The 20391-nt window shown below is 39.9% G+C and overlaps 1 protein-coding gene across 6 annotated transcripts in view; it reads left to right on the top strand.

Moving 5' to 3' along the window:
* ift88 (intraflagellar transport 88 homolog) overlaps positions 1 to 19913 on the top strand; it is a 20534-nt gene extending 621 nt beyond the window's left edge. Inside the window, exons 3-28 of one of the 6 annotated variants that reach the window (XM_042224876.1) lie at positions 130 to 189; positions 457 to 510; positions 634 to 697; positions 947 to 1016; positions 1766 to 1856; positions 2391 to 2495; positions 2996 to 3098; positions 3892 to 4238; positions 4309 to 4379; positions 4494 to 4580; positions 5198 to 5297; positions 5778 to 5783; positions 6678 to 6764; positions 6938 to 7124; positions 8395 to 8503; positions 9092 to 9242; positions 9631 to 9746; positions 10120 to 10172; positions 10290 to 10355; positions 10468 to 10574; positions 12933 to 13005; positions 14922 to 14969; positions 15572 to 15586; positions 15782 to 15832; positions 18128 to 18235; positions 19323 to 19913. In XM_042224876.1, coding sequence (XP_042080810.1) covers positions 130 to 189; positions 457 to 510; positions 634 to 697; positions 947 to 1016; positions 1766 to 1856; positions 2391 to 2495; positions 2996 to 3098; positions 3892 to 4238; positions 4309 to 4379; positions 4494 to 4580; positions 5198 to 5297; positions 5778 to 5783; positions 6678 to 6764; positions 6938 to 7124; positions 8395 to 8503; positions 9092 to 9242; positions 9631 to 9746; positions 10120 to 10172; positions 10290 to 10355; positions 10468 to 10574; positions 12933 to 13005; positions 14922 to 14969; positions 15572 to 15586; positions 15782 to 15832; positions 18128 to 18235; positions 19323 to 19444 — 2451 coding nt within the window. In that variant the 3' untranslated portion in view covers positions 19445 to 19913. Of the gene's footprint in view, positions 1 to 129; positions 190 to 456; positions 511 to 633; positions 698 to 946; positions 1017 to 1765; positions 1857 to 2390; positions 2496 to 2995; positions 3099 to 3891; positions 4239 to 4308; positions 4380 to 4493; positions 4581 to 5197; positions 5298 to 5777; positions 5784 to 6677; positions 6765 to 6937; positions 7125 to 8394; positions 8504 to 9091; positions 9243 to 9630; positions 9747 to 10119; positions 10173 to 10289; positions 10356 to 10467; positions 10575 to 12932; positions 13006 to 14918; positions 14970 to 15571; positions 15587 to 15781; positions 15833 to 18127; positions 18236 to 19322 lie in introns of all 6 variants that reach the window. The other 5 variants (XM_042224875.1, XM_042224877.1, XM_042224878.1 and 2 more) reach the window with 5 other exon arrangements.
* The last annotated feature ends 478 nt before the right edge of the window (positions 19914 to 20391 follow it).

Below are 20391 nucleotides of genomic sequence, written 5' to 3'. Positions count from 1 at the left end.
TGTTTGTTTGTTTGTTTGTTTGTGTGCGCTTGTGTGAGTGAATGAGTAAGTAAGTGGGAGAGAGAGAGGGGTTTTCTGGAGGTGTATAAATCGTTTAACTACTAATATATCATGTCTTTAATTTTCTAGATGACTGCCAAGTTTCCTGGCACTCCCATTGGACCTCGATCTTTAGCTTCTTCTTTTGGCGTAAGTACAATGAAATAGAATGATCCTTTAAAAGTGAAACATTTTTGAATGAGCACAACAAATACAGATACCTCCTTCAAAGTGCAGTTCTTTGTTGAAAGTTGCTCAGATTAAATCAATGATCAGTGACAAGATGTGCAGCCAATGACGGTGATTGTTTCATTACTGTGAAGCATTTATGTGGAACGTTTTTGTTCATATCTACATGTTAAAAAGACCTACATTATTGTTATTGATTACAATATTAATACTTATTATTTCACAAAGGCTCGGCTTCATATGGCCTCTTCAATGGGACGACCCATGACTGGAGCTGTACAGGTGAGAAGTATTATTGAACAATCAAATGTGCAAATAAGGTCTTGCATAGTTTTTGTTAGATTATTTTTTTTGTAATTAGTGTTTACTATATATGTATTTTTTGTTATTTTGAAAATGTACCAGGATGGGTCAGCCCGTCCAATGACTGCCGTCAAAGCAGCAGGTTACACCACCTCCCTGAGTCGTGGTGAGTTTAAAGTTGTTTCATCTATTGTCTTTTGCGTGTCGATAATGATTAAAAAGTTATTATTGTATACTTCAGGAATAGGTACAGTTGAGTGTTTCTAATGTAAAACAATAAAAATTTAAAAAATTGCATTTTATTTGTTAATATAAACCTCTGTGCATTCTTGTAAGGACATATTTATAGATGCAAGTTCTGTGTCTTTCCCCTTGCAGTTATATAGTGATGAATTGGTATGATTTATATTTTCAGGCTCAGCCTTTGACCCTCTGGGCCAGTCCAGGGGTCCTGCACCTGCACTCGAAGCAAAGAATGAGGATACGTAAGTTATCACTTTAGACTGCTTTGTTTCAGTGTGAAAATGCTATGCAGTACACTCACTCTGCAACTTCATTAGGTATGCCTGTTCAACTGCTCTTTGATGCAAATATCTAATCTGCCAGTCTTATGTCAGCAACTCAGTAAATTTAGGCACATAAACATGGTCAAGATGACCTGCTGAAGTTGAAACCTTGCATCCGGGAAAGAAATGTGATTTAAATGACTTTGAACGGGGCATGACTGTTTGCTTGAAACAGCCTGGTTTGAGTTTGAGTGTTTAAAAAACTGCAGATCTGTTGGGAGTGGCAATTTTCTAGTTGAAATTGTCGTGCTGATGCTGCTTTGAGATGATAGGAAGGTAACAGACAACCACTCTTTACAAGCAAGGTATGCAGAAGAGCATCACTGAATGCACAGCACATCAAAACTTAAAGCAGATGGGCTACATCAGCAGAAGACCACGCCATGTGACCCTCCTGTTAGGTAGTACAGGAAGCTGAGGCTACAGTTTAGAGGGTCACTGAAACTAATAGAATAGATTAGAAGAACAGAAAGAAAGCATCGCTTGTGAAATTCTGATTGTAGGGTCACAATTTGGCATAAGGAACACAAAAACATTTCGCCATCCTTCTTCGCACCAGTGGTTCAGGCTGGGAGTGGTGGGGGGGATATTTTCTTGGCACACCTTGGGCCTCTTATTACCAGCTATTATAAACTGACAAATGTTTCACTCTCATCATGTTCTTGCAGGCCTGAGGAGAAGATCAAAATCTTGGAGAAGAAAGTGAATGACCTGATAGAGGAGAGCTGCATGGCACAGAGCATGGGAGCCTTACAAGTGGTCAGCCTTTCACTCTTTAACAAACTTTTTACTAATGTTGACTGTCTGGATTTAAAGAGAAGGCTCTCCAAGTGGGGCAGTTTGCCATAATTCATTTTTAACTGTGTCAGCTCTCTCACAGTGAAGTGTATAAAAACTGCTTACATTTCTACCAGAGTAATACCTAAAACAGCTGTTAGGACAAAGTACTTGAAGTTTATCAACCTTCCCATTTCCAGTGGTTTTTCATACATGAGGGAAATTGGTCTACATATTGTACAGGCAATGTGTTATGTCACATAACAGCAGTGTGTGGTTTGCTGTGATTTCTGAAAAATTAAAAGAGCTGTTTTTAAAAATATTGTTATTACAGGTAATTTTCATCTTGTGGAAGGCCAAGGCCTTTTTGGTCGGCACCAGAATGTCTAATGGGCAGGAAAAACTTGTTACATCATTGCAGCAGAGTGTTTATTCATAATTACTTCTGATTATTACCCAGAAGTGGCTTACTTGCTGTGTGTGTTTGTGTGGGTGTGTCTGTGTCTGTGTCTACAGGCCCTTGAAAAAGCCAAAGAGGCAGGGCGGAAGGAGAGAGCCCTGGTCAGACAGAGGGAACAGTCTGGCAGTGCAGACCATATAAATCTAGACCTCACGTACTCTGTAAGTCAGGCTGCTGTATGCTTGTTCTACACTCTGCACTCATGAGTAATGATTTTCTTTCTAAAAGAACAGTCTGGTGTTGATTTTCTTTTGAAAAAACTACTTTTCAATGCCTGAAAAACCAAACTGATAAGTGATAAGTAAAAATAAGCAAGAGAGGGTTTTTTTCAGTCAAAAATAAATCAAAGTTGTACTTTTCATTTAAAATGCTCCATATCCTCCTGGTCTACAATAACTGTAGAAATAAACCATAAGTGCTTACTCAGTAGTGTATGCAAAATCTGTTCTTATTTATCTCATTCAGAGTAAATTATTATTATTGTTTCATATTAAAATATTAAAGTAAATCATCTCAGATGTTTGTGTTCATGGCTCAGCTATTTAGGAAGGAACAGCTCGCGGAAGACAGATACAATTTAAAGTTTGTTTTTGAGAATCAATTTCTAACATCAGTTTTTAATTATTTTATTTAGAAATATTAAATGTTTCTCCCATTACAGGTTTTGCTCAACCTTGCCAACCAATACACAAACAATGAAATGTACCCAGAGGCCCTGAACAGCTACCAGATCATTGTGAAGAATAAAATGTTCAGTAACGCAGGTGAGCAGGCCGCTCAGCTTCACACTCACTGCTGGTGTACTTAGAATGTGGCAGCCCTTGTAAATACAATCATGTGAAAACGAAGTTTTATACACTGCATGAAAGCTTGTGGAATACCTTCAGCAGCAGCAACTTCAAGTAATATTTTTCCCTATGACTTTATCAGTGTCTCCTGTTATTGTTGAGGAATATTGGCTCACTGTTCTTTACAACATTGCTTCAGTTCCTTGAGGGTTTCAGGCATTCATTTATCCACAGCTTTCTTAAGGACCTAGCACAGGATTTAAATCATGTTGAGGTCTGCACTCTGACTCGTTTATTGCAGCGTGTTGATTCTTTTCTTTTTTTAGTCATTCTGTTATAGATCTGCTTGTTTTCATGGGATCATTGTCCTCCCATGACCCAGTAACACCCACGCTTTGCAGGTGGCCTCACGTTTGACTCGACAATACTTTGGTATAAAGACGCGTACATGGATGTCTCAATGAGTGCAAATCTAAGCTATGCTCTTCTTGTAGAAACGTATATAGAAGCCATACTAGTTCAATCATTTTCTAATTGTACTCTCATGAGCTTTAACATGATAACTGAGGCCTGTAGACTCTGAGGTGTAGCTCTTGGTGTATTTTTGCAGTATCTTGGATTTTTACTGCTGGGAAAATTGTGGCATTGTGTTAAATAGTCCCAGATCACTGACACATAAGAAAAAAGTCATGTTTCATACATTGTAAATTCTTTGTTGTATCGCTTGTCTTGTGGTTTTTCCGTCAAACTATGCATGCTGCTGTTCCAGGCCGCCTGAAAGTCAACATGGCCAACATCTACTTTAAACAGAAGAACTATCCTAAAGCCATCAAGTTCTACCGAATGGCGCTGGATCAGATAACAAATGCCCACAAAGAAATGAGGATCAAGATCATGCAGAATATCGGTGTAGTGTTTATCTGCATGGGCCAGTACACAGATGCCATTACGTCTTTCGAGCACATCATGAGCGAGAGTCCAAATATCAAGACAGGCTTCAACCTTATCCTGTGCTACTATGCTATCGGTGACAGAGAGAGGATGAAGAAGGCCTTTCAGAAGCTCATCTCTGTTCCTCTGGGCATTGATGATGAAGACAAATACATCCCTTCCAATGTGAGTGATATTTTATTACAGCATTTATTATTATTTCATTAATTAAGTCTAGTTCTGCCAACTCTTTCAGGAAGACACCAGCTCCAATATGGTCATTGAAGCCATTAAAAATGACAAACTTCACCAGATGGAGAGAGATCTGTAAGAAGATATTCACACAACACAAACCCAACTTTGTCTTGCTCCATCAGTCCTCTGTATTACTTCCCCCCCTTAATTCACCTGTTCCTCTGACTTCCTGTATGCTGTTCATAGAAAAACCCTGGCTGAGAAATACATCATGACAGCAGCTAAGCTCATTGCCCCAGCGATTGAGACTTTGTTTGCTACTGGATTTGACTGGTATGTTACTGCTGTCCTTTTCTTTGCATCTAAAGACTTTAATGTGAGCATGGTATGTTTGTTTGTCATTGAATAACTGAAAATTGTGACAGTGCCTAACTGTGGTATATTTACAGTTCATTTACAATTACATAAATGTCCCAACTTCATTGCTTGAACGTTTAAAAAAAAAAGCTCTAGTTTTAATTGTTTGAGTCTTCCAGTGGCTCTCGTTTCTTTAGTGGTGGTGTGAGGGACTTTCCAAAGTTCCTTTACTTGCCTAAACTTCTCTGCACACTAGTTTGATCACATTTTCTGAACATTTTTCTGGAGCAGACTGACAATAAACCTCAAGCTCTACTATTATTTCGACAATTTCTCTCCCTAATAATTTCTTATTTAGGTTTTTAAATGAACATAATACACGTTGAGTACTCGTAAAAGTACTCGACATGTGCATTGATGTGCACTAATGCACATTGGTATGTTGGAGAGGACCATTTCAATATTGAGAAACATAAGTCAAAATCAAACAATTGCTTAATTATTCTCCATTTATGCACCTGCTGTTTACAGTGATCAATGAATGCTGGCATCTGACATGTGAAGATAGTGAATGTATGTTTTCTTTTTTTAAGGTGTGTCGACATGGTGAAGAGTTCTCAGTATGTCGAGCTTGCCAATGATTTAGAGATCAACAAAGCCATCACCTACCTCAGACAGAAGGACTTCAACCAGGTGAGAGTATCAGCAGCATTAAGGGTACTTCCTTCTTTTCTGATCTGTGTATTTTACAACCACACCTTCCACTCTTAATAATTTGCTGCCAAACTAAATTTTAGACCATAATAAGACATCAAAATGAGGCTTTAGTAGCTTCCATCATATGTGGCTGTCATGTAAATTGATATCTTTGGTAATATTTGCCAAACCGAAAAAGTCGATGCGATTAAGTAAGGATCACACGCGTTCAATTTATGGAAGTGTAATTCCCTTAAAACATGTGAAACCTGTTCTTCGTTATCCGTTTACATTAATTTGTGTTTCCATCTTTTTCTTTTCTTTTTATAACAATGTTGTAATACTGTTGCTCAGCACTATTCATACGTGTGCGTTTTCTCTTGTTGAGGCTGTTTGAACAGAGCTCAGTGTCCGACTGAGTATTTCATCTTCTCATTGCCTTTTTGCTTTTGTTTCCTCCCCATCTGCATGCCTAAGGTTGAGGTATGTCTGCCTTTCATTCCCATGTCCACATTTAGATTGTACTGGGTTTGTCCCCCTTAACTTGTTGCTTCATAAGGACGTCTTTTACCCAAATAATGCCACTGCAAGGAGACGTTTGTGAGGCAGTTATTGGTTTAGGCCCCACAGACTGCTCAGGAAAGTCTTTGTGCTGAACGTATTATTTGTTAATAATAATATCCAACTGAACAGTGGAGGACATGCAGCCATGTGTGGAGCTGCTTTGTGGCTAAGATTAAAGGACTCACTGTAGTAACTAACTATCTTGTAACCGCTGGTTTTACATCTGATGCATGCTGTGGTGCTTTTACAGTATTTACACACAGGAGTGTTGGTGATGTAACTGGTGGTCATCTGTGCAGCTGTAGCCAAGCTGGTGATTTGTGAAAATGCTAATCCTTACTCACTAATACAGTTGGGAAATTTTCCCCAGAATGTAACATACTCACAGAGACAGTCAGTTAGACAAAAAGGGGAGAGGGACTGACTTTAAACTTGCAAAGCATTATATTTACTTCACCAGAGCACAGCACACAGTGAAGGTGACGCATAAACAGATGTAAGGAATGAAGCAGAATTACAGCTTACCTTCAAATGTTCTTAGAAAAAAATGCCAAAATGTCCAAGTATCTTCACCATAAATGTGAAGATGTATATGTAATTTATCAGTGATTGGCTATTAATGGTTAATAATATTGTCGTTGATTCTTTGACTAACAATTCAGTAAATTTATGTGTCTTTTTTATGTTTCTTTGTGTGTTACATGCTGGGGAAATACGCTTGTACTTAAAATATCATTTATTACTGAGAATGCTGTACTGGAGGAGCTTTAGTACAGAGTGTTACCCTGATTGTAATGAGTTGTGTGTTTTCAGGCAGTGGAAACATTGAAGGCATTTGAGAAGAAGGACAGCAGAGTGAAGAGCGCTGCAGCCACTAACCTCTCTTTCCTCTATTTTCTGGTAAGAATCTCTTGATTATAAAATAACATTAGACTGAAAAGTTCTGAAAATTTAAAACACTTAAAATCAGCAAATTATTTGGAGGTTTGCTGTTAAAGAAATGTAATACTAAATGTTACTGTTGGGAGATGATTGAACAACCATATTCTCTTCTCTTGTAATTTCCCTAACAGGAGAAAGACTACGACCAGGCTGACCGATATGCCGACCTTGCTATGAATGCTGATCGTTACAACCCAGCAGCACTTATCAACAAGGGCAACACGGTGTTTGTCAAACAGGACTATGAAAAGGCTGCAGAGTTCTACAAAGAAGCACTGAGGAATGATTCCTCGTGCACCGAAGGCCTTTACAACCTGGGTAAGTGCTCCTTAACTGCAGCTGTAATGCGGTAGTAGATAAGCAGGAGGTTTGATGTATTGCGCAACAACAATTGGACGTGCAAGAATCATTTGGGAATGAACAACAAGAGCTTGCTGCACTCTGAACTGTGGTCTGTTAATATTTGCTGGTTGAACTGGTTGAACTTTAAATTCAGACTCTTGACTGTTAGGAAAATATAGTGAGGCCATAAGTGCCCTGTCTAAATGTCTGTGTATCTTCATCCAGCATTCTGCTATGAGTATCAGAATATTGGCTGAGGCTACATTGAGAATAAGTGTGGACACAGCATGACCGACTCTATTGGAATGTGCACAAATACATAAATAACAAGAAGCACTTAGAGCAGAAACCTCCCCCAGGGCAGCTCACTCTCTGCGAAGTATTTACTTTTAATTGTATTGTATTTTGTGTTTAAAGATTATGTAGGAGTAGGTAATGGATAATTGGCATTGATTTATCAATACGTGGACACAAATAACCTTATTTTATTATATAATAATATACTACAGCATGCTTCTAACCAAGTAGGCAGCTCATTTTCTTTCTCTTGACAATACTTTCTTTAAAGATAGCATGCATTTTTGGGTCAATTTGAAAGAAAGGCAGATGCAAAATTGAGGTCAGAGGTCAAATGTGACATATTTGGATGCAAACTATAATGTGAGATTTAAAATTCCCATATACCATTTTATAAATGTTTTTAATACAAACAATTGCAGTAAGAAAAATAGTTTTAATTACCTCTATCTACTGTTATTACTTTAACCTTCAGATCAAGCTATTGACCTTAAAGGAGAGGTCAGAGGTCAAATGAGACATGATATTTGAAAGCTTCATGGGTACTTTCTGTTGACAGTACACACCACAGTTGTCAGAATCTTAGTTTCAGTTATCAGGCTAACATTAGTTAACATAACTTATCAGGTGTTTTGGTCTGTTTTCAGCCAATAAATCTTTAAGTTCACCTTGAAGACCTTGGTTGATGTTAACGAAATTTAAATGGTTTGTTAATATGACCCGACTCTACACCTATACAAAGTTTTCTCAGAATTCATTTAAAACCTTTGGAGCTATCGTATTCACAGACACGGTAGCTCTTTAAACAACAGCATCCAAATTTTAAAGTCATCTTAAATAAAAGGTATCGCTGGAATAAAACTACACCAACATGTGGTATATATGTGTGATTATCATTAACATAGAAGCACAGTTACGTGACTGAATTTTCCCCTAAACCTTGTTCCAGGTCTGACTTATCAAAGACTGAATCGCCTAGAGGAGGCTCTGGACTGCTTCCTGAAGCTCCATGCCATTCTGAGGAACAGTTCCCAAGTCATGTACCAGCTGGCCAGCCTGTATCCCACTGCTAACAAGTGCTATGTGGAGATGGTTTTATCAGCGGGCCAGTACAATCGCCCAATATTAGCTATTTGTTCTTCTATTGTTATCGGCATTTGTAAGAGACAATCAATGAAAATTAGAGAAGTAAAGAAGACATGAGAGAAATGCCGTTACAAAGTGTCAAAGTCCATTGATGTTGCATAGTTTGTTCACCAGGGGGCACCATACGATGCCCCTGTTGCCAACAACATATTTAGAAAGACACAAACACAAAAACCAGCTGATCTGAGCAGAGTAAGGCAGCCTTTACTCCTAAACATAAATCTGTTTGGTTTCTTTGCTGTGTGTGAAAGAACACATTTTTAGACGATATATTGGAATATCTGAGTTCTAAATCGCCAAATATCAGTATATAGTCTGATATAGTCTTAAAAATACTGTGTCAGACAGGCTCTAGTGATCGTTTGTATGTCACACAGATGATCTGTTTTTACTCGTATGTACTTTAGGGTTTGTTGGAATGTGTTCATTCAGGGATTCGAGCCTGTTTGTCCATATATCATCACATGAGCATCTATTAGTTCTTAACACTTTGATCCCAGCTATGAGCTTCTAGAAAATCCCGAACAAGCAATCGAGTGGCTAATGCAGGTCATCAGTGTAACTCCCACAGACGCCCAGGCACTGGCTAAGCTGGGAGAACTGCATGATGGCGAGGGGGACAAATCCCAGGCTTTCCAGTACTATTATGAGGTACCAGAAGCTTAATTTCATGGCGGGGGGTTTTCTCTCTAAATTACACTGTACAGAAGTTAACAGTATATTTTTTGTCTGTGGACCCATTGTAAAAAACAGAAATTTGTACAATGAAAAAATTGTTTGTTTTTTTTGTCACTTTTTTGCTCATCTGTTAGTTAATTATGTTAGAGTAGTATGAATGACCATGATGGAGATATTTAGCAGTACAAAAGGCTGTAAAACTTCTCAAAGTGCAGATAAAAGTAAAAGATTTATGCCCTTCTTCACATTATCTAAACACAGGCCGGATTGGACCCTCTGCTGTCCTGATCCTGGCCCCCAGGCCCTACTTTTGACACCACTACTTTAAGCAAACTAATGTTGTTACGTTGTTGCTGTCCAGTCCTTTAGGTACTTTCCCTCCAACATCCATGTGATTGAGTGGCTTGGAGCTTACTACATTGAGACACAGTTCTGTGAGAAAGCCATTCAGTACTTTGAAAGAGCCACGCTAATACAGTAAGTAACTACTATTTAGATTATTTTAAACAGATAGCACGAATGGGTTGGTAAAAAATTGTAAGTTCACACTCTAAGGTTTTTATGGAAGCCCTTTAAATGAGTTTCTAACTTAAATGAATGTGAAAGCCTCTCGTTTTATATGGAACTGTTGCAGAAAAAATTAGTGAAGTTGTTTCACATTCTCTAATCTTGAGGCACATAGTTCCACCTTTTTTGTTACGTGGTATCAATTATTAAAATATATTAACTATTTCAGTGTGGTACTGGCATACTGATATGTTCTGAGCAGTCCTTAGGAGGTCAGCAAAATGATTTAAGTCAGGTGTTGGTTTGTGTGTTTATATTGATCAGATGTGTTTCTGCTCCTCAGACCAACTCAGGTGAAGTGGCAGCTAATGGTGGCAAGCTGCTACAGACGAAGTGGTGAGAAAAACACGTTTCGCCTCAGCTTGCATGGCAATAAAACAACAAAGCAAAGTTGCAATGTGAGCTAGCAGAGTTCATTTCATTTTTTTGTTCTTTTCTTTTCCTCTTTCACAGGAAACTCCCAGAAAGCACTGGAAACTTATAAAGAAATCCACCGAAAGTTTCCAGAAAATGTGGAATGTAATTGATCCAGCTTGTTACGCAGTTTTCAACGGAACTCTTGACCAGCAACAGATGGTGCCCTGATCAGAGTGTAAAATTAAAGAGTGTGTGTGTGTGTTGTTTGGTGCAGGCTTGCGTTTCCTGGTGCGGCTGTGCACAGATATGCAATTGAAGGAAGCCCAAGACTACGCCACCAAACTGAAGAAGGTAGAGAAGATGAAGGAAATCAGAGAGCAGGTATTCTGTCAGACATTTCTGGGTAAATAAACTAATGATCTGTTTGGCAGATCTCAATTCTACATTTAATAAAAAAAGACTTGAAAACAATTTGCAGAAACCCCCCCACAAAAAGTTCACTAACAAAGATAGAAATAAAATGGAATTGATTTTTAATAATGGTGACACACACACATATTTATAACATATAGATCCATCGAGGCTGGGGTCTATCACACCAGGCAAGACTCCAGGTGCAGGCTGTGTAAAGATGCCCCTGAGACAATCCAGCACATAACAGCAGGGTGGAAGATGCTAGCAGGCAGGGCATACATGGAACGCCACAACCAAGTGGCCGGCATAGTATACAGAAACATATGTGCCAAGTATGCCCCCCCCAGGGTGGTGGAGAATGACTGAGCTAAGATCCTGTGGGACATAGTGGTGGTAGACAAGCAGAAGAAGAAGACGGCCGTAGTGATAGATGTAGCTATACAGATTGACAACAACATCAGGAAGAAGGAACATGAGAAGCTGGAGAAGTACCAAGGGCTCAGAGAAGTTCTGGAGGGTGAAGGTAATAAGTGGTCCGAGTGGTAATCGGAGCGCTCGGTGCAGTGACCCCCAAGGTAGGCTCCAGCAGATCCCAGGAACAACATCCGAGATCTATTTGCATGAATTAAACTCCACACACTCCACCTTGTTTTGTATAAGTGGGTCCATCTGATGCATGTTAACATGCTGCCTGATGAATTACTTGCGTATTTTGCAGTTGTACATTAGAGACCTTTCGGGCACTTTCATCAATCATCTTTTCATCACTTTTTTAACAGAATCCTGACGTCTGTTCCTGGATGAGCGCTCGCTGATTTAAAACACGCGCGTTTCCTTTAGATGCAACGTTGGACCGTGGTCACTGCAACTCTGCAGCTGCATGAAAAACAGCTGTTTTTCGTCTCTATTTATTTTCCATGAATCAAACAGATGCTGTACAGCTGTTTAACACCTGGCTGATAGTAATCTCGGGTCTTTTTCAAAACAGCTTTAGTGTTTGGAGAGCTGTTCTCAGGTCTGATGCCAGAGCAGTTTGAGTTGTTCAGTGTCACATGAAACGTCAGAATGAATTAGAAAAGTGGTCAGTGGTTTGAATATAAGCAGCCAAAGGGATCAATCTCATTTTCTGTGATGGTTAGCATAAAGCCTGTGTTTTCTTTCCCAATTTAAACCTAGATTAACTCAAGACCCAAGTCATGGAACCACATTACATAGGCCAACAATGTTGCTTGTTTCTAATTGGATCTTATCCCACTGCTTGCATATGATCAATAGAATATCCTGGTTTACTTATGCTGTATTAATATTGTTCTTAATTTCTGGGTTTAAGCGCACTGCTGATGATGAAGATTACAAATAACACAGAATGGGACCTTTCGCACATTTGTCTGTGAAGAAAAATATTTTTAGGTGTTTTACCAATGCAGTACTCCAAGACTCTGATCACGGGAATGTTCTCATATCCTGTTTATTATGAATAATAGCTGCGTAAGAAAATAATCAGCTAACACTGCATCTTTTGAATAACTTCTGCAATGCATTGTTCCTTATATGTAATTATTATTTAATGGCTTCTAAACAACACACTTGTGATACATAAACTAGAGGTGGTTTGGGGTCAGTGAAGATTTGAAGAAAGCCAGAGTAACAGAGCCGTGTGCCTTGGTCGTGTGGAGTGATATATCAAAGCCAGGAACAGATTAGACCGATGAGTTCGTCAAATAACAACCAGCTGCTGTTGGAGCAGAGAAACAGGCCTGCAGAGAATGATGGAGGGTTGACTCGTTAATCCTCAAATTCTTCAAACTGAAAAACAGTGGAAAACAACCGATCCCACTGATAAAACAAACTGCACGGTGCATGACACGAGGACTGAGAGGATAGCAATAACCGAAATCTAATATATGAGTTCGACGTTGGCTTTGTGTGGTTGTTTTTCGTGGCATCATATATCCTTGTTTTCATTTCTTTTCCTTTTTTGTCATCATCTTTAAAACTAACTGCTTATGGTTTTAGTGATTCTGCAGAGTACTCCCCTGACTTTATGTAAGGCTTGTTTACATGTTACATTTTTATGGTATGTAATATTTTTTGCGCATTAATGTCACATTCCGTTGAATATTTGGCCTTATCGATTTCCCAGATTGTTTTCATAGCAAAAAAATGTACTTTGTTTATGAAGCACAGTGTTTTTTGAAGCGCTCTAATCTGATTGGCAAAACTGCGTTTTGAAGTCAAACACATTTAGAACACATTTAGTGTTATTTCTGTCCCTGCCCGCAATTTCTCTCATACGCCACCCTTTTCTCTTATTTCCCTTTGCAGAGGATAAAATCGGGACGGGAAGGCAGCGCGAGAAGTCGAAGAGAAGGCAGAGAGAGCAGTGCAGGGAGCGCTGGTGAGTCGGTTGTTGTTTTTCAAATTAGGTCAACAGATTACCGCCGCTGTTATTTGCAACTGAGACCAGAGTTGTGCATCCACACATCATCAACCTATAGTGGTATAAATAATTATTCGATCTCCATTGCTTACTTTAGAAAGATATTAACGGTCTCTAATTTTTATGGTAGTTTAATGGAAAGAGAGAGAATATCAACCAGAGTTCAAGAAAAAAAAATTGTATAAAAGTTATAAATTAATTTGCATGTTACTGAGTAGAAATATTTGATCCCTACAACTGCAACAGAATTCTGTCTCTCACAGATTGGGATCAATCAATTACAAATACTCCTGAGCTCGGTTTGTGTATAAAGCACACCTGTCCACAGAATCAGCTTCTTCCATTCCAGCCTCACCACCACCATGGGTGAGGCCAGAGAGCTGTCAGAGGTTGTCAGGGACAAAATTGCAGACCTGCACAAGACTGGAATGAGCTACATGACCGTAGCTTATAAAGCTGCTGGTGTGATTATTTGGAAATGGAAAAAACATAAAATAACCATCAGTCATCCTCAGTCTGCAGCTCCATGCAAGATGTTGCCTCATGGAGTGAGGATGGTGATGAGGCGGTGCGTTACCCCAATATTACATGGGAGGAGCTTGTTAACGATCTGAAGGCAGTTGAGACCGCAGTCACCAAGAACACCATTAGTAACACACTATGTTGTAATGAACTGAAATCTTGCAGCGCTCAAGAAGGTCGTTTTGCTCAAGAAGGCTGTACAGGCCAGTCTTGAGTTTGCCAGTGAACATCTAAATCATGTTGGGGAAAAGTGCTGTGGTTAGATGAAACCAAAATCAAGCTTTTTAGCATCAACTCAACCCTCTGTGTTTGGAGGAAATGTAATGCTGGGTATGACTCAAAGAACATCATCCCCACAGTCAAGCACACATTGTGCTTTGGGCTGTTTTTCTGCTAAGAGCACAGGACAACTTCACTGCACTGAGGGGCCAGTGGACGGGGCTGTGTACCGTAAAATCTTGGATGAGAACCTCCTCCCCTCAGCCAGAGCACTGAAGATGAGTCATGGATGGATCTTCCAGCATGACAATGACCCACAATGTATCGCCAAGGCAAGGGTTTCACCATCAAGTACTTAGTAGATGTTATGCTTGAGGATCAAATACTTGTTTAAGTCAGTGACATGCAAATCAATTTATAACTTTTATATAATGTCGGGGTTTTTTGTGGATTTTTGGATTTTGTTGACATTCTGTGTCTCCATGGAAACAAGAAAACTTACAGATTCAGCAGGTGATCAGATAGTTACTTTCCCCCATTGTATCTGTGTTGCGGTGTTAATAATGCAGATGTCAATAAGTATGTAACTGTGCTGGTGATGTGGCATCAAACAACTGTGGATCCCCCAAATCAGCCAGCAGAGAGACAGAGAGCCACACATCTGTCTGTGGCATCTGTCCACAGACTGTGCTCTCCATGTCCTCTATCCTTGTTCTCTCTGCTCAGACCTTACATCATTAAGGATTTAAACTTACACTTGTTTTGTGTTGTACTGCAACACAAAAGGCACACTGAGCTCCCAGAATGAGGCACATCTATAAAAATCTTATTAGAGTCACATTGAAAACCATCTCCATGTGTGGGTTTTGGTGTAATTTCAAGTTTAATGAACATACATCTGTGAACTTTATTAGGCGTAGGTTTTTTTCATGGCAGCTTGAGCTAAACCAAGATTTTAGTTTGAGAAGTTTGCTCACATAAATATAATTTTCATAAAACATTGTAATGGTTCTGATGCCTCTTCTATAACGACGATCATCATCATGATTTTGATCATCAGATCCACCCTTTTATTTTTATGTCTCACTGCTTCTTTCTGTGTCTCTACCTGTTGTTCACACATGCTGCAGCAGGCATCTCCACACCTGTCCTCATCTCTCCTAAGAAGTCCAGCGTTATGGGTATATGTTTTCAAACTACCACACTGAGGCCTGATCTGCTCAGACCTCCTCATCCTGCTGGATCCTGCAGGATGAGGAGGTCTGAGCACTCTGTGGGATTAGTGGACTCTGAAGAGGCTGAACATTCAGTACAGATCCCCATCAAATACAGACAAATAGGCTGGCTGTGGCACTGGAAAGCTGGACCATGAGCAAATTTCAAATGTTATCCATACAAACCAGAGAGCCTCCAGAAAGTGTAACAAGGCCCAGCTTTTCCATGCTGTGCAGCTGAACGTCTCTAGCAGGCTCCTGTAGTCGAGTTGTATTCATATATGAGTTTGTGTAAGGGACACCTGTTAATGCGCTTGCTGCTCTCTCCCGCCAAGGCTTCCATTAGTCCTCTGTGTCGTGATAAATTAGATTAGGACTTTTCATCATCCCATAGCTTAGTGGTGCCAGAGCCTCCAAATGCATCTGTTAAAATGAACACACACGGTTGCTGGAGACTGTCCATCACAGCCTTGCTACTTCAGTCTTTCAGATGCTTAAATATTGGTTTGAACGTTTAAATTGTTGAACTAAAACCCAGATCCTTTTCTCATTTTCTCATGGTGCACAAGATGAGGTCAAAGCAGGTGAGAGAAGCGAGGTTGTAAACTGCAGACACATTTATTGTCATCATCTTTCATTGCAAGTGGCAGACTTTTTTGCTACTCTCTGTGCTGTAAGACCTTCAGTCTAGCTCTGTAATCTCTCCTTCCTTCTCATCTTCTTCTCTGGATCTTCTGTCTTCATCTGTATTCCCTCTCTGCTTCCTCTTTGCTTCCCAGTATCTCAGTCTGAGTCTAAACACTTCAATCCACTGCTGGACTCGGGGAGAGGTATGTAAGACTGTGACTTTCAGGCTATGTGCCTGTAATTCTGGCCATTTGTAGTCAAACAAGGAGATTGTTGAATAAACTGGGGCTTGTTTGTTTGATCGGTTCATTCAATTCAATTCAATTTTATTTATCTAGTGCCAAATCACAACAACAGTCACCTCAAGGCGCTTTATATTGTACGGTAGATCGTACAATAATACATACAGAGAAACACCCAACAATCATATGACCCCCTATGAGCAAGCACTTTGGCCACAGTGGGAAGGAAAAACTCCCTTTTAACAGGAAGAAACCTCCGGCAGAACCAGGCTCAGGGAGGGGCGGCCATCTGTGAGCCAGAGATTAATAACAAGTATGATTCAGTGCAGAGAGGTCCAGTAACACATAATGAGTGAGAAAGGTGACTGAAGAAGAAATACCCAGTGCATCATGGGAATCCCCTAGCAGCCTACACCTATTGCAGCGTAACTAAGGAAGGATTCAGGGTCACCTGGTCCAGCCCTAACTATATGCTTTAGCAAAAATGAACATTTTAAGCCTAATCTTAAAAGTAGAGAGTAATCTACTAATCTTAGAGAGTAGAGATGTTTCAGAAGTTGTTACATCTGTAGTTTGCCCTCAAATGCACAGTCAGCTCACCTGCCAATGAGCTTTAAGAGCCAAAACAGTAAAATTCACATAAATTAGACTATGGGAAACTGTGTAGCAGCAACAGCATGTTTAGGTTTGTACTGTGAGTCTCTGCTGTGAAATCTTAAGATGACCTCTGATAAAGTTCTTCAGTCAGGCAAAGGTGTCTGCACATACAGGTGATTCTCTTCTACGGAGCATTAGCATCAGACCTATTTTATTTTTAATTTTATAAGAGCTCCTGTCATTAGAAATCTTTTAAGTGATTAAAACCATCTGAGTGAAGCACTGCAAGGCACGCATAGCAGAAGTGAGTTTCCCAAGTGAAGAAGAAAAAATGGACCTGATCCAGAAATCGTTTGACAGGCAGCCGTGATGTTGGACTGTGCTCATTTTTTGCACTGAAAGGAGGAGGAGGAGGGGAGCGAGCACTCAGACGGCTCCGAGATATTCGGGGAAAACCCTCTCGTTCACCTGAGAGTTTTCCATCTTTTCTGTAAAGTCTGCGTATTGTGTGGTCTCGTGTGTCTGCAGGTCTTCGGCTCTCTCGTGACTGACGTGTGAGTCTGGTGGTTTGTTTTCTCACGTTTCCACAGCTGTCGTTCTGCAGTCTGAATCTGGTGAAACGCAGTGGCAGAACAGGAGAGAAGTGTGTCGAAACGTGGGGATTTTCTAACCTGTGTTTTCTATCATGTGTGATGTGCCTTTTCAAACGTAAATGATATGGTTGGGTTAATGTACCTGAACTTTTTTTTCAACATATCTTTAATAAGAAAAAATAGTTAAAAGCCAGAAAGTTGCGTCATCTCTATTGATCTCCATCTCCTTGCAAAAATAAAGGGTTTTTGTGTTTCAGAGGTGTATAAAACAGGCCTATAACGTCTTTAATTGTGGAAACTTCTGTTGCAGCTCCTAGCTTCTAGCATGTGTTGTGTAAACTAAAAGAGAAATGCAAACGAGACTGTCCAAGAAAGGAAGGCAGGGGGGAAACGTTGATTTTTCCAACCGAGGTCTCAGTTTGCCAGCAGTTTGTGAGATTTTTTTGGGACTATGAGGGGAAGGTGGAATATCAGGCCTCCTTCCTGTTTTTCAGCTTTCTGCTGCCGATCCCCTAAGGTTTCCAAGGCTACCTGGCAGCCAGATGTTGGCTGCTGCTGTCTGCAGTCATGTCTGTAATTCATATCACTACACGCCCCTGTCAGCCTGTCATATAAGCCTGGAACACACACGTGCACATTATCCAGCATATTCATTACATCCTGTCAAAAGTACCTGAGTGTGTTGCATATTAGTGTTGCATTTTAGCAGCTGGTCAGTAGGCATGTTCGACCGCGCCATGCCTTTCACAAAAATCGTCCATTATTGTACAGCAAGTCGTACATGTCAGTGATATTTAGTGACTGTGATTTCACATTGGAGGAATGCTTTTTCTGCACACATTCAGCCAATGTCAGCGAGATACTTGGGCCATGAAAAAGACATTTGTACGTGAAAGTGTGCAAGAAAACTTTGCACGTCTATATTCAGTCACATGCAGGCCACAGACAGAGGCACTGCTGTTTTAAACAGCTTAAACATTTAAACAGCTTTTAATAGGATTTTGAATGTGAGTATTGCTTTTAAAAAAGATCATGAGTCAGCAGGTGTGTGCTTGTTTTTGTACAGACAGTGGTCGCAGCAGCAGCAGCACCAAAGGAGAGCGTCTGAGCGCCAAAATGAGGTCACTTCCTGGTTCAAATGAACCTTATGAAGCCAGCAGTCCAAAAGAACTGGGTGAGGAAACCATATTTTTCTCTGCAGTTAATGATATAACACCTACCTAACTATCTTATGTCTTTGAACTTCATGTGTTGTGCAAGACATACGTGCCTGTTTTAGAAAAATATGAGTAAATATATAACCACACAGATGGTTTATGGACATCTTAGTGCAGTTTCATTTCGTTTAGTGCTGGAACATCATCTACATGGATGGCTGGAATTCTGATAATTTAGCCATCCACATTATGAGTCGCAGTGAGCTGTAGTGTGAATGTTAGATAGGAAAAGATCGAAAAGCACTCAGGCATAGAAAAAAGTGCTTGTGTGAATGGGTGACTGAATTCTATAAAGGTCTTTGAATGGTCCAGTAAAGTAGAAAAGAGCTGTATTCGTGTATCTATTTAGAGTTCAAGCCCATGTTGAAACACATTCTGAGGTTTAGATGATCATAAAGATATTATCAAAGGTTTTTCTTTGTCTGCAGAACACAGCGGATAGTCCTCTGCAGATAAACTGCATGGGTTGTCATTTAAGTATTGGGCCGCACCTCTAATCTTTGAATTCAGGTGTTGTAAGTCCCTTTGTCTCAGATGTATAAAATCTAGCACCTGGCCGTGCAGCCTGCCTGTTCAAACATTTGTGCATGAATGAGACGTTCTAAAGCGCTCACTGTAATAGGATGCCACCATTGCAACAAGTCCGTTTAGCAACCGCAGCAACTCAGCCAAGCAGTGACACACCACGAACAGAGCAGGGTCACTGAGTATAAGGGAAAAGAACAACTTGAACAATGTATCCTTAAATGCAATTCATTGCAGCTGTTTAAAAATGGAACAGAGTAATATTTATATCAGTGTTTTTAAAATATGAACCTGTGCAGACTTAAATGTTGAAAGTTATCTTAACTCATCTATTTAGAATGCCAAAAAATGCAGTGAAATTGTCTGTGCACACGATCTCACTCTGCAGCACTCCTTGAGAAAAACACACACAGAAAAAGAACGGCATTGGTAGAAAGGATGTACAATGTTGACATTATGTCTCTATTGGGATACAGCGTCCCAAACTATTTCATCACAAGCTGTTCCTCCTGTGTGTAGATGCGTCTTACGTGGACCCACTGGGGCCTCAGATGGACAGACCAAAGACGGGAGTCAAGAAACGTGTGGAGGATGACGACTTTGCAGATGAAGAGCTAGGAGACGACCTGCTGCCAGAGTAGCTGCATTAGCACAAGGCTATCTCTGTTTGTAAGTCAAGAGCCCAGAGCTTCACCACAGGATGTTTTAAACTCATACTCAGCAGATGTTTATTTACATCTGTTGGTAATCCATGATGGTCCAGATGCTCTTTCACACTGAACATCTTTACCTGACATCTCAATCCTTTGATAAATGAAAATGTATCCATTTCTAAATGTCCGTGTGGGAAATGAATGCCTCTGTACGTGATAGGAATGCTGGTTACATGACAGTGTGAGACACCTCAGACAGCTTTGTTCTGGCTCTTAAGTCCAGCACACGGGGTTTCAAAGAAAAGGACATACTATTCCATACCATACTATTACCCTGTATCTTTGAGCTCATTGCTAAAAATTGGAAAACATTTCACCGTTCTGATGCTTTCAAAGGCAAAGGTTTGTGATTCATCTGTTCCAGATTCTGTTTCATGTTCTGCATTTTGTAATTATTCTATTGTATTTATTATTTTTTTATTTCTTTGTCTTTATGTTGTTTATTGTATCATTAAAAGAGAAACTATTTCATTAAGGAAATAATGTTGAGTCTGAGTATCAATGTGACAGTTTGTTAAAACTTTAAAACAAAGTGCATGGGTAAAACTAGAGCTGACATTAGCAGCGTTGTTACGTAGCTATTTGCATGTTATCTAAAGCAGGAATGTCAAACTTATTTTATACTGTGGACCACATGCAGCCCACATTGATCTTAAGTGGGCCGGACCAGTGGAACTCCCCTTTTTGTCAGTGTAAAGAAGTTTAACGACACTTTTAATCCCCGATTACAAGAAAAAGAAGTTCAGTTCCAGCAGTCTGTCTCAGTCTTTCCACACGGTAAACAAAAGCTGCTGTAGTAAATAAAAGAACAGTCATGCTGACACACTGTTTGGGCTTAAACAGTAAGAAATGTGTAAAATTACAGAAGAAAAAAA

The sequence above is a fragment of the Haplochromis burtoni genome, unplaced genomic scaffold (assembly GCF_018398535.1).
Source record: "Haplochromis burtoni strain Fernald_Lab_line unplaced genomic scaffold, NCSU_Asbu1 Contig_154, whole genome shotgun sequence".
NCBI lineage: Eukaryota > Metazoa > Chordata > Actinopteri > Cichliformes > Cichlidae > Haplochromis > Haplochromis burtoni.
Note: the sequence above shows the minus strand (reverse complement) of the source record. Positions and strands in the feature narration are given on the sequence as shown.